Source organism: Anneissia japonica, unplaced genomic scaffold, assembly GCF_011630105.1.
Source record: "Anneissia japonica isolate Jap-2015-1 unplaced genomic scaffold, ASM1163010v1 scaffold2284_len378405_cov197, whole genome shotgun sequence".
Lineage (NCBI taxonomy): Eukaryota > Metazoa > Echinodermata > Crinoidea > Comatulida > Comatulidae > Anneissia > Anneissia japonica.
In genome coordinates, this window is record NW_022735924.1 from 21,766 (window position 1) to 47,520 (window position 25,755).

A 25,755-nucleotide genomic window follows, 5' to 3' on the forward strand; every position below is an offset into this window, starting at 1 on the left:
TATGAGGGCAAACCACCAAAGCACAATTATATACGAGCGCGAACCTCCACTTGTACGAAATGCCCAACTACAAATCCAAAAAAAAATTGATTCATTGTCACGCGTAAGGTATATTTATACTTCATTTGCGCATGTTACGTACTTCGTTTAGATGGTGTAGTACCACCGTTTCAAATACCGGAATTAAGAATTATTACTTATATATAATTATGGGTAATCAATAGCGAAGCGTGTTCACTGAACCGTGTCGATCGATATGTTTGTCATTGTTAAATGGACACGGATATCATTGTATTTCATACTTGATTATCTTTTGAATGGGGATTCTAGTTTGTATATTAAGATGTGTACAGCTCGAAGCGGAGTCATCGATTGCGTCTTCGATGTCCATTTTCATCTCATCGTCATGTTATATCTGCAGAGGTGAAGTTATAGCTCAAAATAACGTTTTATCAGACTACGATGTTCACAAAAGTGTGGCTGCTGTTTCTGGTCTTTCCTGTCATTTTATCTAATGCCCAGTTTAATGGTAAGTAGGTAATGAAAGCAGGGAGGTATCCCCTTATTCGAACTGATGTTTAATATTTTAGGGTTGATTACTTCTTGGAGTAGCTTCTTTTGAATACACTGTTGGGACACGTTAATTGACCTGCATGGATTGTGTTCATGTAAAGTATAATAGACACATTGGATCATGCCTATGATAATGGGCAATGATAGACGTTATACATATTATTATTATTATTATTATTATTATTATTATTATTATTATTATTATTATTATTATTATTATTATTATTAATAATAATAATATTTTCGTTATTATCATCATCATTATCATCATTTTTATATTTATTGATATTGTTATTTCCATCAAATACATGCTCATGTAAAGTACAATAGACACATTGTATCATGCCTATGATAATGAATGGGCTATGATAGACGTTATACATATTTTTAATATTATTATTATTATTATTATTATTATTATCATCATCATCATGATCATTTTTATATCTATTTATATTGCTATTTCCATCAAATACATGTTCATGTAAAGTATAATAGACACATATTATTTCTAACCCTTTCCATTGTTATCGTTTCCCCCTATGGTAGTATATAGCCGTATATATACTTATATATATATATATAATATATATATATATGTATATAATATATCAAATTGATATTGACTAGGTTATTATATTGTTAATGTTATTATAAATCATTCAATTTGTAAACAATATTCTACGTACATTTACACATAACATCTTTAATCATTTTCAGTACCTGAAATCCATGCCTTAGGCTGCTTGTCATCAACAATTCAAAAATACGAGTGTTCTTGGGAGTTAGGTCCTAATGGTCAAGATAATGAATATCAAGTCACTCAGAAAGTACTGTAAGTTCACTATTATAATAAATTGCTGTCTATCGCCGGTGAATCTATATATCATTATTGTATACTATTATTATTATTATTATTATTATTATTATTATTATTATTATTATTATTATTATTATTATTATTATTATTATTATTATTATTATTTATTATTATTATTATTATTATTATTGTTATTATTTATTATTATTACTATATTTATTATTATCTTCATAATCAATTATTTATTAACTATTATTACTAGGTAGTAGTAGTAGTAGTAGTAGTAGTAGTGGTAGCAGTAGTAGTAGTAGTAGTAGTAGTAGTAGTAGTAGTAGTAGTAGTGGTAGCAGTAGTAGCAGTAGCAGCAGCAGCAGCAGTAGTAGTGTCGTCATCGTAATCATTGCACACTAATTACCGTAGTAAATATAGTGACTATTATGGAGGGCAAACAGGACATTTTCACAAATGTCTTGGCTCTCGTGTGGAAGAGACTGAAAGAAATATAGACGAACATAAATAAAAATAGTAGTCATAAAAGAAAACATGTTGCCAAGTTAGAAATAATGGAACATAATTCATACCACCCTCTTTTAGCTTCAATCTTCTTCTGGTGGCCTACTGCCTGACTATCACGCTAATATGATAAAATCTAGGTTACTATATATGTAGAGGGTTTTTTTTTTTTAAATGTCATAATGGGAATATTTTAATTGATTTCTTAAGGCTTCAACCACCGACAGTAATTAAAAAAAGCAACATTTTTGTTGACGGAAGGACTCTGCTGGTGAAATTCCGCAATAAAGACTATGGTAGTATTAGTAAACAACGCATCACTCTTAATGCAACCAACCGCTTTGGCTCAAGCATTTATTCATCAATTGAATATTATCCTAAGCAACAAGGTAAACAGCTTTTCTTTGTGAGTGTTCATAAAGGAAATTTAGTACTCAATATAGACCTATTTTACCATATCTAATGAAACTAACATTTGAATCATTTTGCTGGGTAGCACTGTGGTATATGCATAGAAATAAATGTAGAAACAGTGCTAAAGAAAAAAGCAGGATTCAATGATGAAAAATCATCGAAAACGTTTCTTATTAATTGTTTGCAAAAATGGCCAAGGGTGAGATTGAATTATCTCTGAAAGTAAGTGTCATACCACCAGTCACAAAAACTCGATGGTCTATGACAAATATATAATCCAAGGATTGTATATAGAAGATACGCATCTTTTCCAATCCCAACGTCGTATCAGCATCTTTTTCACAAACAACCCCTCCCAGTGCTCCTCCAATCCCTTCCACAAAGGCTCGCGCATAGACATATTCTTTGTATGATATGACTGAACCAAACTCTTTTTCTTCACGTTTTGTTCCCAGCAATACCACTACCTCCTTCTGGTTTACATGTGAACCGTAAATATCATGATTATATGGACATTTCTTGGCGCAAGTCGAAAGGAGTTGCCCTCTACGAAGACCTGTTGATCTACAAACTTCGGTACAGAGACCCCACAGTCGTTTATTGGACAGAGGTAAAAGTAAAACACTTTCGTTACAATTATTACCATCATCATTTATGATTAGGCCTATTATTACAATTAGGACTATAATTACGGTATGATTATTATAATTTTGATTATGACATATGATTAGATTAAGATTACAATTTTGTCTGTAAGACTGTTTACTACGGTAGTAAATTAATGATAGCAGTGGCGGATTCATGGGGGTGGGGAAGGGTGGCAGCCGGCCAGAGCCCCCTAAATTTTACAAAATTATTTTTAAAAAAGGGAGAAAAAAAGTAAAATAGTATTAAATTTTATGTCTGAGAGTGCCATTTTCGGCCATCTGGTGCTATTATCATGCCTTTCCTTACCTCAGCCCCTACCCGTGGCGCTGAGGTTGACTAGAAAACTCTTCATCTGTGAAAGTCATCCTCTATTTCTAAATCCTGAATCCGCCACTGAATAGTAGTAGAAAAGTGTCATCACGACAGCTTCGGTCAATGAACTGATTAATCTACACAAGGTGACCATTTTGTGAAGAGAGGGGCAGTCACATCTCAGGAGATCGTCGTAGACGTCAGGTTGTATTAGGTGTTCCTATTGAGTTTTGACACCTGGGCACGAAGGACTTCAATAGATTCTTTCATTTTTTTAAATTCAAACAATTCCTCTCTATGCCATCAAACTGAATGCTGTCGAAATATTTGTGCTTTCCTTATTGTTAAGTGTGTTTTTGTGCTTGTACGTTTATGGACGAGATTCTGGCAATATAAAAGCTAAATATCATTTATTCGTTCATTCTTCAAATTCTATTTTTAGATACGACATCTACAGAGAAGGAAGTTCGAGTTACATAATGTGGATGCATTCATTTATTCGTTCATTCTTCAAATTCTATTTTTAGATACGAGATCTACAGAGAAGGAAGTTCGAGTTACATAATGTGGATGCATTTACAGAGTATGAACTTCAAGTTGCGTCAAAATTTGTAACCTACGAGAACCAGTCAGCAGGATGGAGCCCGTGGTCAACAAAAATATTAACAACCACGGATATGACGTGTAAGAAGTGTTATAATATAATAATATTATTTTATGTTAAAATACTGCGATAAAATAAAAGGCAGTGAAAATGAAAATCGATGTAGGCCTATTTATGGGTCTGTATAACGAGTAGCATTGCTTCATAATATTTATAGACTTAAAGCGAATACGGTACCTGTACTACATACATTTTTTGGTACACGATGTATGGTATCGATTTATTATGTGTATTTATCCAACTGATTAAATTAAATCGCATTACAGATCCTGGATCACCGAAAAACCTCAAAATACATACAACTTTCACTAATTTGACATCTATCCACGTTACATGGCTGCCCCCAACCCAACGGAATGGACCAATCAGTAAGTACTATGTCCGCTACAAATTTACCGACACATCATGGAGTTCAAAACTGTCTGTCACCTCAACTTGGTTTGACTTAAACGCAAGATGCACAACTGGCCAGGTTTACCGACTTAAAATTGGCATCGCAGCGGTGAACGTATCGCCCGATGGCAGAGAGTTCATTGGTACAGAGGAGTTCGTTGCTAGATCTGTCTGTAGTCAAACAAATCAATATGATGAATACGAAGAAGGTAGGACTACTATGCGATTACTAACCAGGCTCATAGTATGATCATTGATTAATTTATTCATTCATTCATATTTACTTGAGTAAATTCATGTACAAATATTTCAACTATATATGCAGAAAATTAATAAATGATTTTTAAAAGACAGTTCATGATGTCACTAAAGACCTTACGGCAGTCCTATATTCCCAGTGGGATCCTAATTGACTAATTGATTGGTTTATGCTTTAACTGTGGATGGTTTCCTTAAAATTACTACTCTGTCGCTAAATGTTTTCGCAGTCGTTGTACAGCGTAGCAGTCCCTGACGCAATCGAAAAGGCTCCCCAATTCGACCGACCAATCAGCATCACCAAACGTGGTCGGTGATAGCATGTAGCGATTGTATGGAAACCAAGCTTAAGCGTGCACACACTAATGATTTGGCCTCTCGCAAATGCGCCACGATCGCTACGTATACTCCTAAATCCACCACTGGTCTGGTGTGCGTGTGGCGTGGTATGTGAGGAGTGTGGGGCTGATAGGTCTGCTGTATGCCTACTGTCGGCCTATGTGTGTAAAAATGTGCCTGTACAATAAAATTGGTGACATCAATGACATAGAATTTAAATAGTTTACGCAAGTCATCTCTATAATTATTGTATCAAACTGTTCTCCACAATCTGTTTTACCTCTTTCAGATACTGTTGCGAGTTTGGATGATGAATCTAGTTACAAGAAGATTCACACTGCGACCGTATTAATCATCATATTGTGTGTTATTGGACTCTGTTTCATGTTCATCTTGATCACAGTTATATTCTATAAACGATCTAAACTACACGGCAATCCCAAGATAGAATGGAGATTCATGCATTTAGTAAGTAGCCTATTATAGGCATACTTGGTATCTCCATGGTATGGTATCTCTGATACCATTTCATAATTAGAAATGCAAGTTATTAAAAACAGTGGTTTACGTTTCCTGCGTCAGCTTCTGAGAAACGACTAATAATAATCCTATCAGCTATAAATATTCACAATTCTAAACTGTACCGTATGTATTTCACCTCTTAATTTTAAAATTTTAAAATTCTTTACTGGACAAACACTGTTTATTGATGTTTTCAATAGTTCCTCTTAGTCTTGTTGCTGTCATTGTCGCATTTGATGTTTTTTCACCCGTACGTGTACTTTTCATGTTTAGGGAGACCTGGACTTTGTACAGATGGAACTTCACCTAATTAAGTCTCATTGACGACATTTACTATATTTTTCTACTTTATATTGTTACCGAATCTGAATAAATAAATAAAATAATAGGCCTATATAAAAATATTTTAAAATATTAATTAATCAACAACATAGCCCGCATTTTAATATTTCGGAAATATCTTAAACAGGAAGCCCCGAGTCCGCCACAAACTGAAACTGAAATTTTTGATGAGTTACCCAGACGGCTAAACCAAAGTTTGCAAGACACAGCTGTAAACGATGTATTGATGTTACCTCATTCATCTTCAGCTTTAGCAACGAGCGAATGTATTAGCGACTCCAATGACGCCATTGACCAGGACAAGCATTCAGAAGGCAGCTGCTGCGATGATTCAAGCGATTTAAAAGATCCCAATGAAAATAATGAAAGACTAACGGATCAATGGCCTGTTGCTGAGGATTTTAGTTATGTAACAAATGGCTTCTAATAAATATCGGGCCTCGACCTTTAAAATTCTATTTCCACGTCAGGAGCGGATCCAGTAAGGGTGGGGTTGGGGGGACACGAGGGCACGTTCCCCGTTTTACCACAAAATTTTAAAATTTAACTACCGCACTGTATCAAAGCAAATCACAAGATAAAGGGTTCAGGATTTTTACATTTTACTAAGAATTGGATATTGACTACAGTGATTTACATGTAGATTAGAACTGCCACATTTTTCTTACTATCTATGCAATGTAGGCCAATGTAGGCCTACTTTAGAACAGTATGTACTTCTTATTGTAGCATTATTTTAGTTTAGAAAGTACAGTATCAAATTTTAGTTTTTAACATTCGTATGCTTAGACCTATATTTTGGAGTTATTTTGGTGTTAAATAAGCGTTATAACACTAAACATACTCAAAAAACGCACTTGCATTATTAATAGGCCTGCAAGAGATTTTGGAAGTTCATACAGTATTAGATGCAGGCCTAGTTAAATGCTGCTTTTATAATATGTTAGCTTAATCATAATATACTGACAATCTGATTCATATTTTGAAAGTTATCAAATTACAAATTCTTTCTTGGTAATGATATGATAATGCACACTTTTGAATAATGATCTTCTTCGCCTCCTATTTGGAACGCCGATGTACATAAGCCTAAGTAGGTATAATCAGTAGTATATTTAATAAATTATGACTGAGTTGTTGGTTTTTTTTAAATTATTATTAAAACGAAATAGTCATGTATTTTAGGTGGTTTATTTATTATCGTTATCTTCATATTATCATTCTCATCATCCTCATCATCATCATAATCATCATCATCATTAACATCATCATCATCATTGGTTCCTATGCTGTAAAATATATATGCATGTGCGTCCGTGTTGGTCTGTGCGGCTGACGTCATCAAATTATAATTCACGAGAACTTTATTACCCCCCCCCCCCACCTCACCTCCAATCCAAGGCTAGGAATAATATAGCGTCAATGGTACAGTGGATTGTTGAATGACTATTTTGATAAAAGCCGGCCATATGCAGTTGGCTGCAGACCTCTACAAATGAAAATTGGACTCCAAGGAATGTACCAGCTAGAAATGCAACAACTATTGCCACGTTAGATTAGAGGACATTAAAAAGTCCCTACCATTTCTACGTGAATTAAAACTATATATATATATATCACTCGCCACTGAGGAAGGACTAGTGTTGTCAGAAAACTCTGGTTCTATTTCTGGCTGTTTACTTACGTTTACTTTTTAGCTGTTGCTTATCATTTTTGTATCTCTACTGAGATCCAGCCATTGTTTCCCACAGCATTGTTGTAGAGACTATATACATACATGCATACATACATATACATATACATACATATTGAGCTCTTTATAAAAAGATCCGCCTCATGGGGAAGGGGTACAGACACCTATTGTTATTGTTATTATTGTTATTATCATTATCCTCATCATTATCATTAATATTATTATTATTATTATTATTATTATTATTATTAATATTATTGTTATTATTATACTACTCACAAGTCTATTTTTACTCTCATAACTGGCCTGGAGAGATAAATTGGCATTACCGGTAATGCAGCACTGCATTTTTAAAAAAATTTAAAACAACTTCGAGCATAGCTGTGCTTCACCCAACGAATATTAACTTTACCAGTTAAAATTACTTGGTTTCACTCGCAAAATATGAATTAGTATTAGTGCGGATACTTCTTATTCATTAGGCCTATTAAAAATAATGTTAATCTATTGATCAGTTGACTCTTTTTGATGCAGCGACGAATAGCGGGACTATAGGCCTGTGCTTTGTGCCTCTATAATTTATGCCTAGGCGGCCCTACTTATTTTCATTTGATTTATTTTGTCATTAACATATACGCAGCGGGATATGGTTTTCTTTGGTAGATATTTTATATATTAGCTGGCCTATGTATTCCATCTTTGTTATGAACCTGGAAATTACATTTCCATTAAAAAAAAATAATAATTTAAGGCCTGTTTACACTTCAACGATAACGAAAACGATAAAAATGCTAAAAAGCGATTGTTCATATAGACTAGGACGATTTTATAACGATTTATCGTGTATGCAATAATAAATTGATTTAACAAATCAAATCAGATGACGTCATAATCATGGACAAACGATAAAATCGTTGGTACTACGACGATTTTAATGTTTTTCCATGATTATGACGTCCTCTGATTTGATTTGTCAAAATATGTTGTTATCGCATAACTGATAAATCGTTATCGAATCGTTCTAGTGTAAAAACTTCTCTTATTTCTTTTATTTTCTATATGAACAATTGCTTTTTAGCTAAGTTTTTTTTTTTTTTTTTATCGTTATCGTTCGTTGAAGTATAAACAGGCCTTTAGGCCTAGTGGTTGAGCGACACGATGATGATACAGTATTTTCCTTGTTCTTGACTGCTGCCCTCACATTTTAGCATTTGCTTGGCGAGATATTAATATACGAACAACCAATTTCAAATAATGAAAAAGGTCAGATGTCAAAGCAGAATTTAAGAATAGGTGCTTCGTCATTTTCTCTGAGCAAAAACGACTTTAATTCAAATATTTCCGAAAATGGAGAAAAGAAAGTGGAAAAATATATTCCCTCGTCGAAAAACTGACCGCCTTGCAGTATTATTTGTGATGACAGAGCTTTTTGTTGAGGTTTATTTTGAATTGTTTATCATTCTTCCTCAGGTTTACCCTACTCCAAGTCTTGCAATGTATCTTCATGTTTGTTTCGGATTCTACCTGTTGTTCAACACACTCGGAAACATGATCCTAGCAATCATTGTGGACTCTTCCACTGGAGCTGAGATCCTACCTGCCGTACTCCAGCCCGAATGGAGGTACTGCCCCACCTGTATGCAGAACTCGCCACCGAGAGCGGTGCACTGTTTTATGTGCGAGAAATGCGTCTTGAAACGGGAACATCATTGTATCTTCATCGGCAAGTGTGTCGGAATACGTAACCATCGTTATTACATGATGACCGTTTTCTACCTAGCTGTTGGGTCGTTGTACGCTAATTTTATGAATATTGACTATGCCCTGAACCTTCTTGGTGGGTTTAGCTTGAAGACCGGCCTAGCGATGATTGCCCCTATCTTGGGCTGGATATTTGGTGTAACAGAATCAATGTCGTTCTTCATATCATTTCAGTGTGGTACATGTATATTATCATGTTTGATGTTCTTTACCTTGTTGGTTTTTCACACTTGGCTAATATACCGAGGGCAGGTCACTTATGAGTGGCGACATGGAATAAAAGATTACGATGTTGGCTGGAAGCAAAATTTTATTCAAGTCTTTGGAAAACGCTGGTACCTTGTTTGGCTATTCCCAACAATCTCATCCCCATTGCCATGTAATGGGATTAAGTATATGAAGAAAAACGATAAAATTGAGAATGTTAAGGATATGTAAAGAGTATATGGATTGTACCCACCTTCAAAATGTTTTCTGTGCAAATATTACTCAGATTTACACTGTGTACTGTATGTTATTGTTTTATAGTGTAATAATGATGAATGAGAATAGTAGGGAATATTATTATTATTGCATTACTGGATAAAATTTACTGTTTAATGTTTTTTATTCTAACCAAAGTTTGATAGTTTTCTATTTAAAATTGATATTTTTGGTACAGAAAACCTAGATTTATCAAAATGCAATTTCGATGTTAAACCATGTAATATTAATTATTTAAAGCTACGGAAAATGCATTCTATTGTGTACAGTATGTTAAATGTGGATACAATTTGATAGAAAAGATGTTTATTATAAAGATTTTCAGTAATTTGAAAATCAATGTGTAAGATCCAAATTAACGTAAAAGTAGTGATTACTTACTTCTTTCTGTAGACACTTATGCAATTCTGAGAATTAGCGGCACAAGAGTGGTGGGAGGGCTTGTAGCACCCCTAGCGGTGAAAAATAGCTCCATCCCCATTGTTTAATTTTAAAAACCATTTAAAACACTATTGTATCTTAGATGGTGCTAATTGACATATTCTTGAAAGATACTTTAAATAGTAAAAAAGAAAATGCCATTCATAAACTAATCAAATTGGTTGGTTAAACAGATAAAATAAAAGGGCCAAAAAGTGTGCTCATTTTGCCGTTCTTTATCCCTCAGATGAGGTGCAAGACCCATCTTTTATTTTTACTGGTTCTGAGAAGTTACTTGATTAATTTTTGGACCTAAGAGGTATCAAATAATTCATTTTCAAGCACAGTACTCTATTCATATTATTTAATAATTTTATTAAAAAAACAAATTAAAAAACCTAAATTAGACACTGTATAGTAAAGATAATTATGTTGTTCAGTTCATAATTCTACGTGCTTAACAAACACCTGTACTTGGATATAATTTTCATAAAAGAGAATGTTGCCACTTTTGTTATGAAATAAATGAAATCGATACTGCTTTTCTGAATACATTTTTTGTTTGTATTTAAAGACCAAAGTAAATTGTCTTGCTTATGCTTGTCTGTGGAATATAAAATGTCTGCCTGTTTTAATGTGTTATAATGCAATATGGTTTGTCTGGAATACGATGGCAGCTTGTCCGAATCTTGATTGAGATAGAGAATTTATAAGCAAAACCTAAAATGTAAATTTAAGTTCCAACAGCAAGAGTGGACCAACTTTTTGACAACACTAGAGTAGTCTTATCAGTTACAGGTTCACACACACACACCCACACATACTATACATATAAAATTATATACTGTATATATATACATACATACATATATAGCATACACATATACATATCTATTCAAATTAGGTTTGCTGCTTGCCATGGTAAACACTAATATTTTCCATTTTTCTCTATTTTTGTTATGCCCACTGCTGTCTTGAAATCTCCAAAAACAAGACATGTATATTTCTTCCTAAATAAATTTAAAGCATTTAACCATCCCATTGTTACTGTTTACATTCACCAATAAAATTTTATTTTTATTTTCTCCTCTGCCTGGATGTTTTTGGCGAAACAAGAAAACAAAATTCCAAGGCCTATTTATTTCTCTCCCCCCCCCCCCTCCTCTAACGATCTTTAAAAAAATAAGCTCGCGAAACAAAGTATAAAAAATTCTTGGCTAATAAGAAAACAATAAGGCCTATTTATTTTTCCCCCTCCTCTAACGATCTTTAAAAAAATAAGTTCGCGAAACAAAGTATAAAAAAGTCTTGGCACGGATGTGAATATAGTCATAAACAGATATTTCAGACTTGTGCTCACTCTTTGAATGTAAAAAGGTTTATATAGTACGGTAACAAGAGACACATAAGATCGAGAATATGCACAATTTCCTCTTTTATTTAAACTACATGAAATAATTCAATAATGATTTTGATAATTTTGGGGTGAATAACCAAATTAGATATGCAGACTATTATAGCCATATAAAGGTTACTATATACTTCAATGGAAAAAATACATCCAATATGAAATCAGTAATTTCCTAATGATACATCTTTGCTGATCAGTTGTTCCATGAAGTTATATAAGGCCAAGTAAAACAAAAAGGTAGTTTCTCGTCATAATATTCTGAAATATGGAGAGTGAGGACACTTTTTTTTTTACTCCGAGATGGCAATGGGAAACAGCTACTACTTTCACTTTTACCAAGATGCGCTAGGTCCTGAGAAACCAGTCCTTTTTTTTTATTTGGCCTAAATTGCCATTTACCATATTCGCAGTACGGATGTATTCCAGTTTTCACAAACGTCAAACACGCATGAAAGGCCATATTTGTAAAAGCCATGAAAACAACGATCATAATATTTTAAGACACATTTTCCATATTTATAAATAATTATTATTGAAAGAGTTCCCTTATGCTTTATGTATGGAGGTTTATGGTAAGTCAAGTATTCTGTATGCGAATCAGGATTTTCTATCGGTCAAAATAGACATATAAGTGAAATATATTCGCCGTATTTTCGCTTTAGTTTTAGCCTAATTACTAATCACTACACTAACTTTAATGTAGATCCGGTTTGCTTCTATTCTCCGTTTCAAATACGGTAGGCATACTGCATGATAATGCAGCACAGTACTATAATAATATGGTTCAATCATTTGTGTGGTTCAATCACCTGTATGGTCCTGTTCTTGTAACTTTTACAAGGTCTTTCTAAATGAAATATAATTAGGTACGTAGGCCTAAACATGCAATGCGTATTGGTTTATTGCAGTCCAGTCTTTTTTTTAATCCAATCAAGTAACCTTGGTACGTGTGTATAAAACCCATATTCGCCCTCCTGACCACAATCTGCTTGTCCCCAACTAACTATTCCTACAACTTCGTACCTTTCTTCACCATTGTTTGTTCTTTTTTGGACAACTGGTCCTCCTGAATCTCCTGAGCATGAATCCTTGCCCGCCTCTCCTCCAGCACAGAACATTCGATGGGTAAATTCATCTCCTGCTCCGTCTAACGATTCTCTACATTTGTCATATATTCCAAGTGGGAGGTCTAATTGCTGAAGCTTAGTTGCCTTCTCCTTTTTAAACCCCAATCTTCCCCAGCCTGTCACTGTGACATATTCAATTTTGTTGAGCTTCCCTTCTAATGAATACTCTTAAATTAGAAGAAATTCAAGTATTTAGTGCATCAAATCCTTACCAGTATTTCATATGCGATTTAATATAATATTGTTGTTTCCGTAATGTATTACTATACCTCAATAACAAAATTGCCTCCAAATATATGGTCCACAGATGAGGAGAGACAAAGTGTGCTGACATAAGTGTGTATGGGAAAGTATTATTTTGTTGGCTTCCCCGAGAACACCGAGAACTGGACATAATAACTGACCATTTCATATTTAATATATTTATCACGACGGTGCGTCTTACGACGATCGAACAACAAATCTATCTTCGCTCTGTGTGTAAGCGCTTGACGACACGACGCTATTTTTAGGTGGCAGCTAGCAAATCGTCACTGAAAATGATCCATTTTGCGCCCGTCATTGCATCGCTTTCTGTATCATTAGTTATTTGTTGTTACTACACCTCAAATAGCCTATATATTCGGTAATAACAACATAAATGAATTAAACAATTCCACCCGGTAAGGAGTGCGGTGGTATACTTCTTCTCTGCACACGCCGTGCCAAGTCTAAGCGTACGTGGGGAAAATGTACTAACCAGTGCCACCGAAAGGTGGAATGGGGGGGGGGTTTCAAGATCCCGGGGTCCAAGCTTACCAGGGGAACCACAGAAATTGCAGATAGCATTATTTTTTCAATATTTTTTCAAAAATAAAATTACTATCATGGGCATTCAATAGTGGCATGGGTTCCCTAATAATGGGCTCCTATTATTGACAGGGCCCCACCCCCCCCCCCCCACCCCAACCACCAAAAACAATTGTTTGCGCCTCCGGTACAATCTGCTCGCGCTTCGCACTCATAACTGGGGACCACATCAACCTTTTTCTCCTGTTACAGTTTCCCCTCTTGGCGGGGCTGGTACTAACCAACATCGACTACCGCACGGCTGCCTACGTGAACTGAATGCAGACTGCATAATTCTAACCTAACCTCAGATGAAAATGGCTAATGTAGACGGATGGTATGCTCTTTAGTATTTATTGAGATATAGTAAAACAAATACAAAAATGATTTTATTTTGGTAAATCAGCGAATTCGACTTCCCTCGTTGTTGGAAGATTGACACTAGCTCCCTACACTTCGCGTCGGGAGATAGTTCCAATCATGCAACATCCTCGGTTAACTTGTACTTGTATATTACTGAATATATATGAAGCTCCATTCTTTTAGGTTATGAAGCGCTTTGTTATCACTGGTCATTGGGTTCACATGCTTAAGTGTTGCTGCGGGGTGGGTACCCCTTTCGTGACGGGAAGTTTTCGAATGCAAATTCGTTGACTGACATTTCACCGGCACGTGTTTTTTCCCGCAGGATATTTCGCCGAGAAGACATTTCGCCGACAGCCAATTCGCCAAGTTTTGAAATTGTAAAATCATTATATTGTTTTCGACTGACTTTGACCTGTTCTGTTGACAGACTTTTCGCCGAGAGCAGCTCATTCACAGACAACCGAGCATTTCTCTGACAGAGTGCAATAATATACTCTTTCGAGAGTGACGCTTAGCAAAAAAGAAAAAAAAATCAGGTTTGTTGCGGTGCTTATTCCAGCATTTACGGTATTTAAGATGCTATTCTTGAGGTGTTGTAGTTTAAAAAAGGAAACAAGGCAGCTGAAGATAATGAAAGTGGGAAAAAAGAAAAAGTTTCTTCTTTTTTGTCTTTGTGATCGATTTTGCCTTTTTGTACCGATCTTTGTGGTGCGTTTGCAAAGCAAAGTTTGGAAGCCTCTTGATAAGCTTTCACTGTCTAGGCAATCAATTTTTGGAATATTAAGCTACGGATATTTTACGAAGTTTCGTGAATTTTATAAGTTATTTTATAGGCATCAAGCTACTGTAATATGATTTCATATTTGTTGTAATTTAGTGGCCGAAAATTTGTGATTATGGCACCTCTAGATGGCCGGAAATTGCACTCCCAGACATAAAATTTTAATATAATTATCTTTATATCTCCATTTTTATTGAACAATTTAGGGGGGTAGGGGCGGGCCTGCTGGGTCCCCTTGAATCCGCCACTGGTTACTTCATCGTGGTTGGGGTAAGGAAATTTGTGATTATGGCACCTCAAGATGGCCGGAATTTACATTCTTAGACTTAAAATTTGAATATAAAATTTTTCTTATATCTCCATTAAAAAAAAAAAATTAACAATTAACACCCCCCTCTTATACACATCTAGCCCTTGGTCCCTTGCTGACTGGGTTCCCCATTGAATCTGCCACTGTTCAATATAACACTTGACATAGCCTATCATTTTGTTTCACAAATGATTAATTCCTAATGTCAAGCGAAAGATTTTGTATTCGAAAGATTTTTTTCTTTTACTCAATACAGTTTTTACAACCTATAACACATTAAGTGTACTGTAAATTATGTAGTCAACCTTCAGAGAAATTTAGAAAATGGCCTAATTAAGTATCTTATTGTTTTCGTTAAATTAGATGGAGTTTAAATGTGATTATGTTACGCTAGTTTTAAGGTTTGCTGTAAGCCAATCAGTTACACTTACTATACATCTTCGTGGTTAGCATAAAGAGAACTAGAACGTCGCTCCATTAAGAGTATCTACACCTCCCCCCATATGCCTAAATACAGAATTCACGAATGCAGGCGATATTTTCTTCATGCTCGAGGGTGGGTTTCAAGAAAACTTTACAGACACACGTATACAGACGTCAATCAACATTGGTTGCTCAACTCAAAAAGGGAACTTGTAATGTTCGTTAGAAAATGAAAAAAAAAAATATTATAAAATATAGATTTTTTTTTTTCATTTTCTAACGAACATTACAAGTTCCCTTTTTGAGTTGAGCAACCAATGTTGATTGACGTCTGTATACGTGTGTCTGTAAAGTTTTCTTGAAACCCACCCTCGAGCATGAAGAAAATATCGCCTGCATTCGTGAATTCTGTATTTAGGCATATGGGGGGAGGTGTAGATACTCTTAATGGAGCGACGTTCTAGTTCTCTTTATGCTAACCACGAAGATGTATAGTAAGTGTAACTGATTGGCTTACAGTAAACCTTAAAACTAGCGTAACATAATCACATTTAATAATAATAATAATAATAATAATAATAATAGGTCAATTTATAATGCGCAAATGAACAAGGTGTAAGCACCAAATAATAATAATAGGCCTATTAATAAAAATAATAATAGGCCTAATAATAATAATAATAATTAATAATAATTAATAATATTAATATTAATAATATTAATATTAATAATAATAATAATAATAATAATAATAATATTAATAATATTAATAATATTATTAATATTAATAATATTAATAATATTAATAATATTAATAATATTAATAATATTAATATTAATAATAATAATAATAATAATAATAATAATAATAATATTGCAGCGTTCGTAAAATGGTTCACTGGTGTTGGGAAAAGTCACAAAGTGAGGGGGGACCAGGCCCCCGGTAGAATGGGCCGCTGGGGCCCCCGCCCCCGCTTCCGCCGCGTTGGTGAGATTGTACAGAATCTAAGGAACAACAACAAACAAACATACCTTCTTCTAGATTTGTATCAGTCACACCGGGCAAACATACGGTTCTTACTTGTGGATGAAGTCTAATCGGTTCTATCTTAGCCAAGGCAACGTCATAGTCATAATTGGGGGATTCTTTGTTGTTGTAAAGTGAGTGCGTTATCAAGTCTATAATTCTGGAAGTATTTGACGATTTTTTATCTTTTTCTCGGTCTGTCAATCCTTTAAAAAAAAAAAGTATTCACTAACAGATTGTATTAGGCCTATGCCTGCTATTAATAACCATTTATATCATCTTCCTCATTATCATAGTCAATATCAACATCATTATTATCACCATCATTATTATTACTCCGCAAGGAGGTTATTTTCATCGGATTTTGTGTGTGTGTTTTTGTTTGTTGTTAGCAGCCTCCTGTCTACAGTTTTAGGTTTACATGCGTCAGATTTTCAGAGATGATTTCTGATATTGAATGGAAGGTTCCTTTTTATTTTGGTGGCGATCTGAAGTGGGATGTAGATGTGAAGACCATTTAAAAAAAAACACCCCCACACTAGATACCTAAAAATTACATATTATCAATCAATCAAACAACCAATCAAACAACAACCAATTAACCAATAACTAAACAATCTCTCAGTCAATCAACCAACCAACCGATTAATCAATAAATAAACAAATCTCCGTCAATCATTCAGCCAGTCTAAACACCTCAATCAATCAATCAATCACTCAATCAACCAACCAATTCGATTAATCAATCAACTAACTAATCTTAATCAATAAAACAATCAATAAATCAGTCAATCATGATCAACCAACCAACTAACCAAGTGACCAATCCTTATTAATTAATAAATTAATCTCAATCAATTAACAGACCAACAAATCTCAATAATTCAATCAACCACCCAATCTCAATCAATCAAACCTGCAATCTCAATCAACCAACCAACCAACAAACAAACAAACAAACAAATCAATCAATCAAATTACCTCTCAATCAATTTGAATGTAGAATACAAATATTGCTAACTAGAATCTAGATAAGAAAGTTTGTTGAAATGTATGGTTATGCTATATTCATACCCATATATGGCGTCGTTGTTTTCCAATCTTTCCCCATTTCACTATTAGGTCCTGGGTCCTGGTCGAAGCAATGCGCGGCTGTTAAAATCCATTCATTACTAATTAAGGTACCGCCACAGAAAACATCATCCTGCAATACAAGTAAAAACAAACACGCCATTAATAACAGGCAGGCAGGCAGGCAGGTATGTTGTTTGCGATTGTTATCATAAGAAGCTTCATTGAACCTGTTGTTTTATTTGTTAATTGTGTTGTGATTGACTTTCTTTATTTTTTTTTTGACCCCTTCATTTTTGTGTTTGATGGGTTTTTTTTTGTTTTTTTTAATGGAAACTTGTTAAAGCGTATAGTAGAGATCTGCTAGAGAAATATATAAATTTCTTTAGTGCCTACCAATTACTCTCATTTACACTTAGACACTTAGACGTACTAGCATTCTAAACAGCAATAACTCTCCGTATTCAACTGCAAACACCGATTCATAAAGGAACAGGTCCATGCTTCTGCAGGGAAGAGGGGCGAAGACTAGTGCTAATCGGGGACTTTTTCCAAGGTTTGGTAGGGGCTATAGAAGATGCGGTACGTTCTCTTAAAGCTCCGAAGTGTTAACAAATATAATAAGTTAATGATATCTTAAACTATTTCGCAATTGGAAAGAGCACAACATGCCACACTTTCCTTCTACTTCAAGTTCAAGACGTACGGATGGAAAAATGCACACGCGCTTACCTTACTTGAGTTCTTCCAGCAAAGGACAAATTGCCACACATTTGTTTAACCCTACCCCATGTGACAGAAAATTGCTGCACTTACTTGTTCATTGTCATAGAAAGCAACCTGCCACGGCCAAGCCCCGGGGTTGGCGTCAGTACCGCCAATTATTCTACCCGATCGTTGTGCGTTGCTTCCACCAATTCCACACGGAGAATAATCTAAAATGTCAACATCATTAGAATAAATACTCGACTCTAAGGCATGGTTAACTTTACATGAATAGAATATTTATGTAAATTTTTTGAGGTAAACAAGTGATAGAAATCTAGGAATGGGTTGGCGCGTCGGTTGTGGTTCTGCTTCTCAACCTTGAGTTCAGATGTTCAATCCCTCGCTGTACATTTCACTTGTGTCCATAGGCAAGGCACTTCACTTACGGTTGTCTTTCTCCACACAGGAGTACTAGCGAGTTCCTGGTTTAAACAAAAAAATGCGCAGATACAGCTGCAATATCATGGAATTCTCCTCAGGGAGCAGATATTGTAGAGGTAATATTGTGAAGTGTTTACAGGCCTTGTTGCCATTTAAGCTGTAATACATTATGTCTAACATTAAAACTGCGTATTTACCATATTCTTCGTTGGAAATTGCGTACGCTAATTCCTCAAGAGAAACGTAATCTTTCAGATGGAAATAATATTCTCTAGTCGGAGTAGAAGCAAGCTCAACAAGTTCGTCTTTATTTACACTTTCGCTAATTCCAATACAGTGAATCTTGGCGCTAAATTCTGCCCTCAGTTTGTTTGCTATGTCAAAAGGCGCACCACCGGTATTTGATCTGTCTCTTATACACATCTAGATGTGTATAAGAGACAGTAGGGAAACAGTGTTCGTAAGCAAAGAGTAATGTTAATTAAAAAATATTTATTTTGTCGTCCAAGTCGACCATTTTCTGAATTTCGTGCCAGTCCTGTGGTATTATATATATATATATATAATTAAATAAATAAAATCATAGATAAAAAATAAAATGAATAACACCTAATAACTTGAAAATCGATGACACACACTGACGCATACCACAGTGGGTACCTATTCAGATTTAGATGCAAATATGATATGACGAACTTTATTCACACTTTTGCTAATATACACTTTCGATACTATACGATCACAGAAAAGCAATCATAGCATAGAATAAGAATATCAAAAATATCTTCACATTTTCTTTTGATAGGTAGTGTTAATACAGAGTAATTGCGTAACGGTAATCATAAAGTGTAAATGTAGCGTAACAAAATACGATATTTATTTCTGTTGTAAAGTAAAAACAGATGCAACCATAAAATCTCAGAAAAAAATTTTAAAAACACGACAAAATTCTGAAACACACAACCTCAAACACCTTTTAACACCCTTATCAAACACTCCAGCAAAAAGTACGTTTGTTGTATTCTTACCATCGGTCAGTAAAAACACCGCTCGTTGCGGCGTTGCGTCTGTCGGAGGCAGATTGTTGACAGACAACGGAATGACCTGAACATAGAGGGCGTTCAGTCCAGCAAATGTATTCGTTCCTCGCCCTGCAAATGATACAGCAGAATTGAACTCAAGAAAGAATTTAACACCGGGCCTTAAATAAAGTTAATTGAACACTTTTTAATTAAAAGTAAATTATATACAATATCAAAATTTTGAACCCAGGAGGAGAAGAACAGGGGCCCTTTCAAAAGCTGTGCTCAATCTTAAGCGAAGAAATTTCTTTTCGTAGTCCAAAATGGTCCCAAGAACCCGTAGGCTATAATTTAACATAACATAGAATTTAATAGCTTTATATTCTAACCTTCATACTCTATAGTGTTAAGCCGCTCGTGTACAGCCTCTACAGTATCTACCGGCTCAGTCGTGTGAAGCACAACCTCGGCATCATTCGAATAAACAACAAAGCCGTATCGCGGACCCTTTTCCTTGGTACCTACTCCAAGCTGTTAATAAAATTTAATGAAAATTGATTAATTTTCTAAAACATGAACATGATAGTATATGTTCTAGAGCGTGTGTAAAAAACTGTATTGATTATAGAGAATAACAATGGTGATATTGAACGATTATTATGATAGTCATGGATGGTGATATATTTATAATGATAGGAATTGTGACGACGAGCGACAGCAGCCAGGTTTAGTAGAAATCATAACCCCCCACCCCTCTCATTAAAGGTACCGATGGCCAAGACAAATCGCTTCCTATATTCATTTTCCCCAGCTAAAGACTGGAACGCCCTCCCTTACTCCTCTACCTTAATCAATTGAATTATGTTGCCTTTTGCAAGTAAATTGCAAACTTTGACTAGTCCCTCCCCTGTCGCCACTATTCAACCATTGAGTGATACTCAAGCCGGAGTCTATCAATTATACTATCAAAATGATAATATTAATGATCATGATAATGATAATGATGAGGATGGCGATGCTGATTATGATGATGGTGTCGCCGACGATGGTTAGACGATTAGGCCTAGATGATTAGGATGACAACAATAACGATGACAATACTGATAATGGCAATTATAATGATGAGGGTATCGACGACGGTAATGATGATGCTGACTATTATCTATTAACCTTTGTAACCACAGCTTTTGCAAAATCAATTGAAATGTCGAAATTTTCCTGTCCGACACTCTGCGAAGCATCGAAGACGAAATAGATTTCCAGCCTCCCTTCGTAGTTTAAATCAATTAGACGCCCGGTTTGACAGTTTTCTCCAGCACTTTCGTTGCACGCAGCTTCTCTCTCCTGCTCAATTCTAGCTTCTACCTCTGGATTCGTATACGTCACAGTTTTGAGTGCGTCAAAGTTTTGGATGAAAGAGTCCTTGACTTCTTCAATATCACTATATTCATCACTACCTAAAATCGATAATCGATAATTATTAGTCGCGTGAATCAGTACATTTAAGGCGTGCTAATTCACACATTAACAGTTCCAGATTACTCTTTCTCAATTTAAAAAATCATCAAAGTACCGGAATTTGAGGATGTTTGCAAGGACATCAACGGCGGCTGTAAAATTTCCTCGACAAAAGAAATCACTTACTGCTGCTAAATGAATTTGCTAAACTATGTTGTAGATAACGATAATAATAATAATACTTAGTATTATTAACTTTAATAATATGTCAGCCTTATACAGCGCATATAAACGCAATGATTATGATAATTGAAGATGCGTCAAATTAATTATTAATACTTGTCATTATTGATGATAATGATGATAACGATAATAAAATAAAAGTAATAATAATAATAGGCCTAATAATTATTATTATACCACTATTATGATACCACTAATATTACTACTACTACTACTACTACTACTACTACTACTAATAATAATAATAATAATAATAATAATAATAATAATAATAATAATAATAATAATAATAATAATAATAATAATTATTATTATTATTATTAAAAACAAAAACAATTTTCAGGCATCTTCTTGAGGTATGAAATTAAATTGCGGTCGAAAAATGGGGGACCAACCTCCTTACAAGTAGGTCCCCCATGATCTACACCCATGTACAAGTTATAACAATACTTATAAAGGTGATTATAGGGATGGTAAATGATGTACTGTACTGCTGGTGGTGATAATTTTTTAGATATATACATTTTAACATTTTTAAAATATTTTATGTGAGAATTTGACATATCGATGATTTTACTGTTTTACTAAGTATTCATGTTTTAATGTATTTTTTAATTCTATATGAAGTTGTGCATTTCAAGACATTCATTTGTTTAGCAACAAATTTATATTGAATCGCTTGAATCTTTGCACGTTGTGTGTTACAATTTTAGAATGTCTATGAAAATACTCGCCTTCGCAGGTTGTGCGTTCACCCGACCAACCGGTCTCTAGACATCGTCTTAATTTGCTGCCAATCAATGTGTAGCCAGATTCGCATGTAAATATCACTACATCATACAGATCATATCTTGTCCCTGATTTTTGTCCGTTGATTGGTATCGGAAGCGGTACACAGTGAGATGGATTACCTAGAAAATCAAATAGACAAGTCTACTTAGGTCTAATTGTTTTCTTCTTCATTCTCGGTGAAGTTTTCATATCATAACCCCAAGTACAGCGGCATAGATAATAAAGAGAAATGGGTGCTTCTATGAACACGCTGCTCAAGGAGGGACGCAGAGAGAAGGCAGGTCAAGGGGGTTATCCCTCCCGCTCCCCCTCCCCCCAAAATAAACATTTTCGTGATTTACAGAATGGAGGTCTACATATCGAATGCAAAAGAGAAAAACAAATCCAATTCAATTTCGGAAGCATGGGACATTAGTCGATAAAAAAAAACCCGACACAAGGCTTACCTTTACGTATGCAAACTGGGTCACCCCTGCTCCATCTACCATCTTCTAAGCATTCTCGCTGGTTAGGCCCTTCCAACCCATATCCCGATGAACAGAAAAACTTCACGATTGCGCCAACATTTACATCATTTCCTACCTTTCTACCGTTTTCAAGTATAGGTAACTGACTACATCGCACAACTGAGAATACAATGAAACTTGGTTGTTGAAAAATATTCCGATTTATGTTAGGAACTCCCACGGAAATACACAAAAATATAATTATAAATAAAAAGGAATAAAAGTTGTGTTGACGTTGAGAATTCACGTTAAAACATGTAACAGGATCAATAACATTGAAGTGAAGAGAAACATAATAAAAGACAAGCGAATTACATAGGACAGGACAGCTTAGGGATATATATATACTGTCTCTTATACACATCTAGATGTGTATAAGAGACAGGGCAATATATTCATTTATTCATTTATTTCTAAGCTGCGGCTAATAAGCTTTTCTAGCTTATCCATATTCATAATTGTATGAAAGAAAGTGATTTATATAACATCAAAGAGTAAATCGGAAAGAAACAATAAAAGACAAGTATTTTGCATAAGACGGGACAAATTGTGAATTATACCGTACTCGCACGAATAAGCGCCTGGGCGCTGAAGATATTTTATTGCAATGGTTGAGGGGCGCGTATTCAAACGGGGCGCTTCTGAAAACAGAGGAAAATTGAGGGGGCGCTTATGAAAATAGATGAAAATTGAGGGGTTGCTTATGGGAATTTGGAAAATTCAAGGGGCTCTTTTGAATGAAAAAAAAAACCAAAACATATAGCGCCTATAAGGATACATGGAAACCGAAGATAAACGAATAGTTCTGGTGCATAAAAGATAATCGTCCAGAGAGCATGGCTCATGACAAGAATGTTGTTGGTGTTTACACAACAGGAAATGAAATTCGTGGTGATGGTGGGTGGTACGCTTGTTGGCCACAATGACCATTGCAGGGTTTCTTCAAAATCAGAAGAGAATGTGCTAAAAGTGAAAATTTTAGTATAAAGAAAATGAGAAGTAGGACTAGTCATTCCCGGCAGATTAATTGCCAAATGTAAGTAGAGGAAAGTTGGAAAGATACTGTCCATGGAGCTCTCATTTGTCTGGGAGAACTATCCTCATTTTGAAAATGGAATAAGGAGAAAATGTGAATTCACTTCTCAGCTCAAATCATGCCAACCAAATTCATAGCATTTATTAGATTTATTGACTTGCTAAACAAAATCTCATGATATTGTCTTAAAAAATGGATAAAAATATCCAAGGTTTTTACATGCGAATGAGAGATCAGTATATTTTTGTTGACTGGAAAAAAAACCCCCCAAAAAACAACTCTGTATATGGTCATACAGTATTTATTTTTTTAGATATTAAATACAATAGTTCTAAATCCAAGATATTGTACAGGGTAGCAGTAAAACAAGAACGGGATTCTAATGATGTATTAAAACGGAACACCTGGTAACAGGGACGTATCCAGGGTGGGGGGGGAGCCGTGGGAGCCGCGGCTCCCCCCCTCCCTTTGTACACAGTGTAAAATTTTTAAACCTTTTTTTTGAGCCAATGCAAATTATTTTCTGGGACCACTCAAAATGAATACTTCTAAATACGTAAAAATGCATCAGTACTCGTTTTACATAGGCCTGGCCTACAATAATTATAACACATGTCTAAGCGTGATTATTAAAAATCCATAAATCCCAGGCCAAGTCTTTTAAGATACAGAAATGTGATACTGTATGGTTCAGTTTGGCTTTTACCCTGTTGCAAGCTTTTTTAAAGTAGGCCCTATTGTTCAATAATACCATACTATTAGCAATAATAATAATAATAATAATAATAATAATAATAATAATAATAATAATAATAATAATAATAATAATAATAGTAATAATAATAATAGTAATTCAATTCAATTCAATAATAATAATAATAATAATAATAATAATAATAATAATAATGGTGGTGATGATGATAATGATGATGATGATGATGATGATGATGATGATGATGATGATGATGATGATGATGATGATGATGATGATGATGATGATGATGATGATGGTGATGATGATAATTGATAGTAATATTAATAATATTAAAATGTGAAGGAAATTGTGCTAAAGGCAAAAAATAAAGTTGGGATTTGTTGATGATAATATTATAGTTAAAGCTTATATAGTAAATTATAGTTAGGTCAAGTTGTCCTGGATGTCAAGTAGATCCCTGATTTAAAGTACATGAGAAATTTGTTGGCGTTCCATTTTGACTATTTAATGGTGATGTGATGATGATGAATTTTACTACGTGAAAGTGTGATTTCCGGCCATCTAGAGGTATTGCTTCCTCAAATTTTCTCACCTCAGCCCCAACTATGGTGGGGCTGAGGTGGTTGTGAAATCACGGTTTTGAAGTATGTAAAGAACACACTCAAAGACAATGTTTTTAAGCTTTGTTTTCACACATTAATAAGATCTTTTTGGTTGCAGGAAATCCCTGATAAAAAAGACCATGAGATTTTTTTTTTGGCGCTTCAGTTGGACTACCGGTAACGGTGATGTGATAATGAATTTTACTAAAAGTGTTGTTTCTGGCCATCTAGCTAGAGGTGCTATTTCCTCACATTTTCGCTCCTCAGCTCCAACCATGGTGAGTCTGAGGTAGGTGCCGACTCACAAAATGTCCTCCCCCTCAACCTTAAAAAACAGATCTGCGCCCTTCTGGGTATGACATTAAACTACATCGAGTCGGCACCTGACTCAGAGTATGTCTTGTGACTGCTGAGAAGAATGTGATCTGGTTTTTCATGCCCCTTTTTCGTGATTATGACTATTTTAGATAATTTTTTTTTTTGAGGAAAAAAAAAAAGGAAAATATATTCAAATTTAAGTATGAAAGTGTAATTTCCGGCCATTTAGAGGTGCCCTAATCATAAATTAGGTGGGGCTGAGGTGGGCAGTGGTTCCTCAGTCTGTGAAAATTCCTCCCTGTGACACCTATCTTTCGAATTCATGGATGTGTCTAATACAATTGTCACTTTATCCTCTCAAAACAGTCCTTAAAACGTTCAGAGTGCGCTACTTCACGGGGTGGTGGGGGGGGGG

The 25,755-nt window shown here is 34.8% G+C and overlaps 4 protein-coding genes across 4 annotated transcripts in view; 3 read left to right on the forward strand and 1 right to left on the reverse strand.

Annotated features, from left to right (window-relative positions):
* LOC117116706 overlaps positions 1-427 on the forward strand; it is a 4,818-nt gene extending 4,391 nt beyond the window's left edge. The window contains exon 5 of the mRNA XM_033260809.1: positions 422-427. Within this exon, the coding sequence (XP_033116700.1) occupies positions 422-427 (6 nt within the window). The remainder of the gene's footprint in view (positions 1-421) is intronic.
* LOC117116707 lies at positions 326-6,964 on the forward strand. Its single transcript, XM_033260810.1, has 8 exons — positions 326-529; positions 1,294-1,408; positions 2,117-2,295; positions 2,776-2,930; positions 3,808-3,964; positions 4,211-4,546; positions 5,224-5,402; positions 5,926-6,964. Exons 1-8 carry the CDS (start codon positions 463-465, stop codon positions 6,223-6,225), a joined length of 1,488 nt encoding a protein of 495 aa, XP_033116701.1. The 5' UTR covers positions 326-462; the 3' UTR covers positions 6,226-6,964.
* A 1,784-nt stretch (positions 6,965-8,748) lies between these two features.
* Positions 8,749-10,752, forward strand: LOC117116709 (probable palmitoyltransferase ZDHHC24). Its single transcript, XM_033260812.1, has one exon. The coding sequence runs from the start codon at positions 8,839-8,841 to the stop codon at positions 9,688-9,690; it is 852 nt and encodes a 283-aa protein (XP_033116703.1). The 5' UTR covers positions 8,749-8,838; the 3' UTR covers positions 9,691-10,752.
* An 821-nt stretch (positions 10,753-11,573) lies between these two features.
* Positions 11,574-25,299, reverse strand: LOC117116694 (complement factor B-like). The gene is made up of 12 exons (XM_033260794.1): positions 25,228-25,299; positions 23,539-23,609; positions 22,610-22,998; positions 22,106-22,282; positions 20,841-21,127; positions 20,060-20,201; positions 19,673-19,799; positions 18,846-19,054; positions 18,316-18,434; positions 17,503-17,632; positions 16,434-16,634; positions 11,574-12,860 (listed from the first exon to the last, which is right to left on the reverse strand). Exons 1-12 carry the CDS (start codon positions 25,297-25,299, stop codon positions 12,466-12,468), a joined length of 2,319 nt encoding a protein of 772 aa, XP_033116685.1. The 3' UTR covers positions 11,574-12,465.
* Between the last annotated feature and the right edge of the window lie 456 nt (positions 25,300-25,755).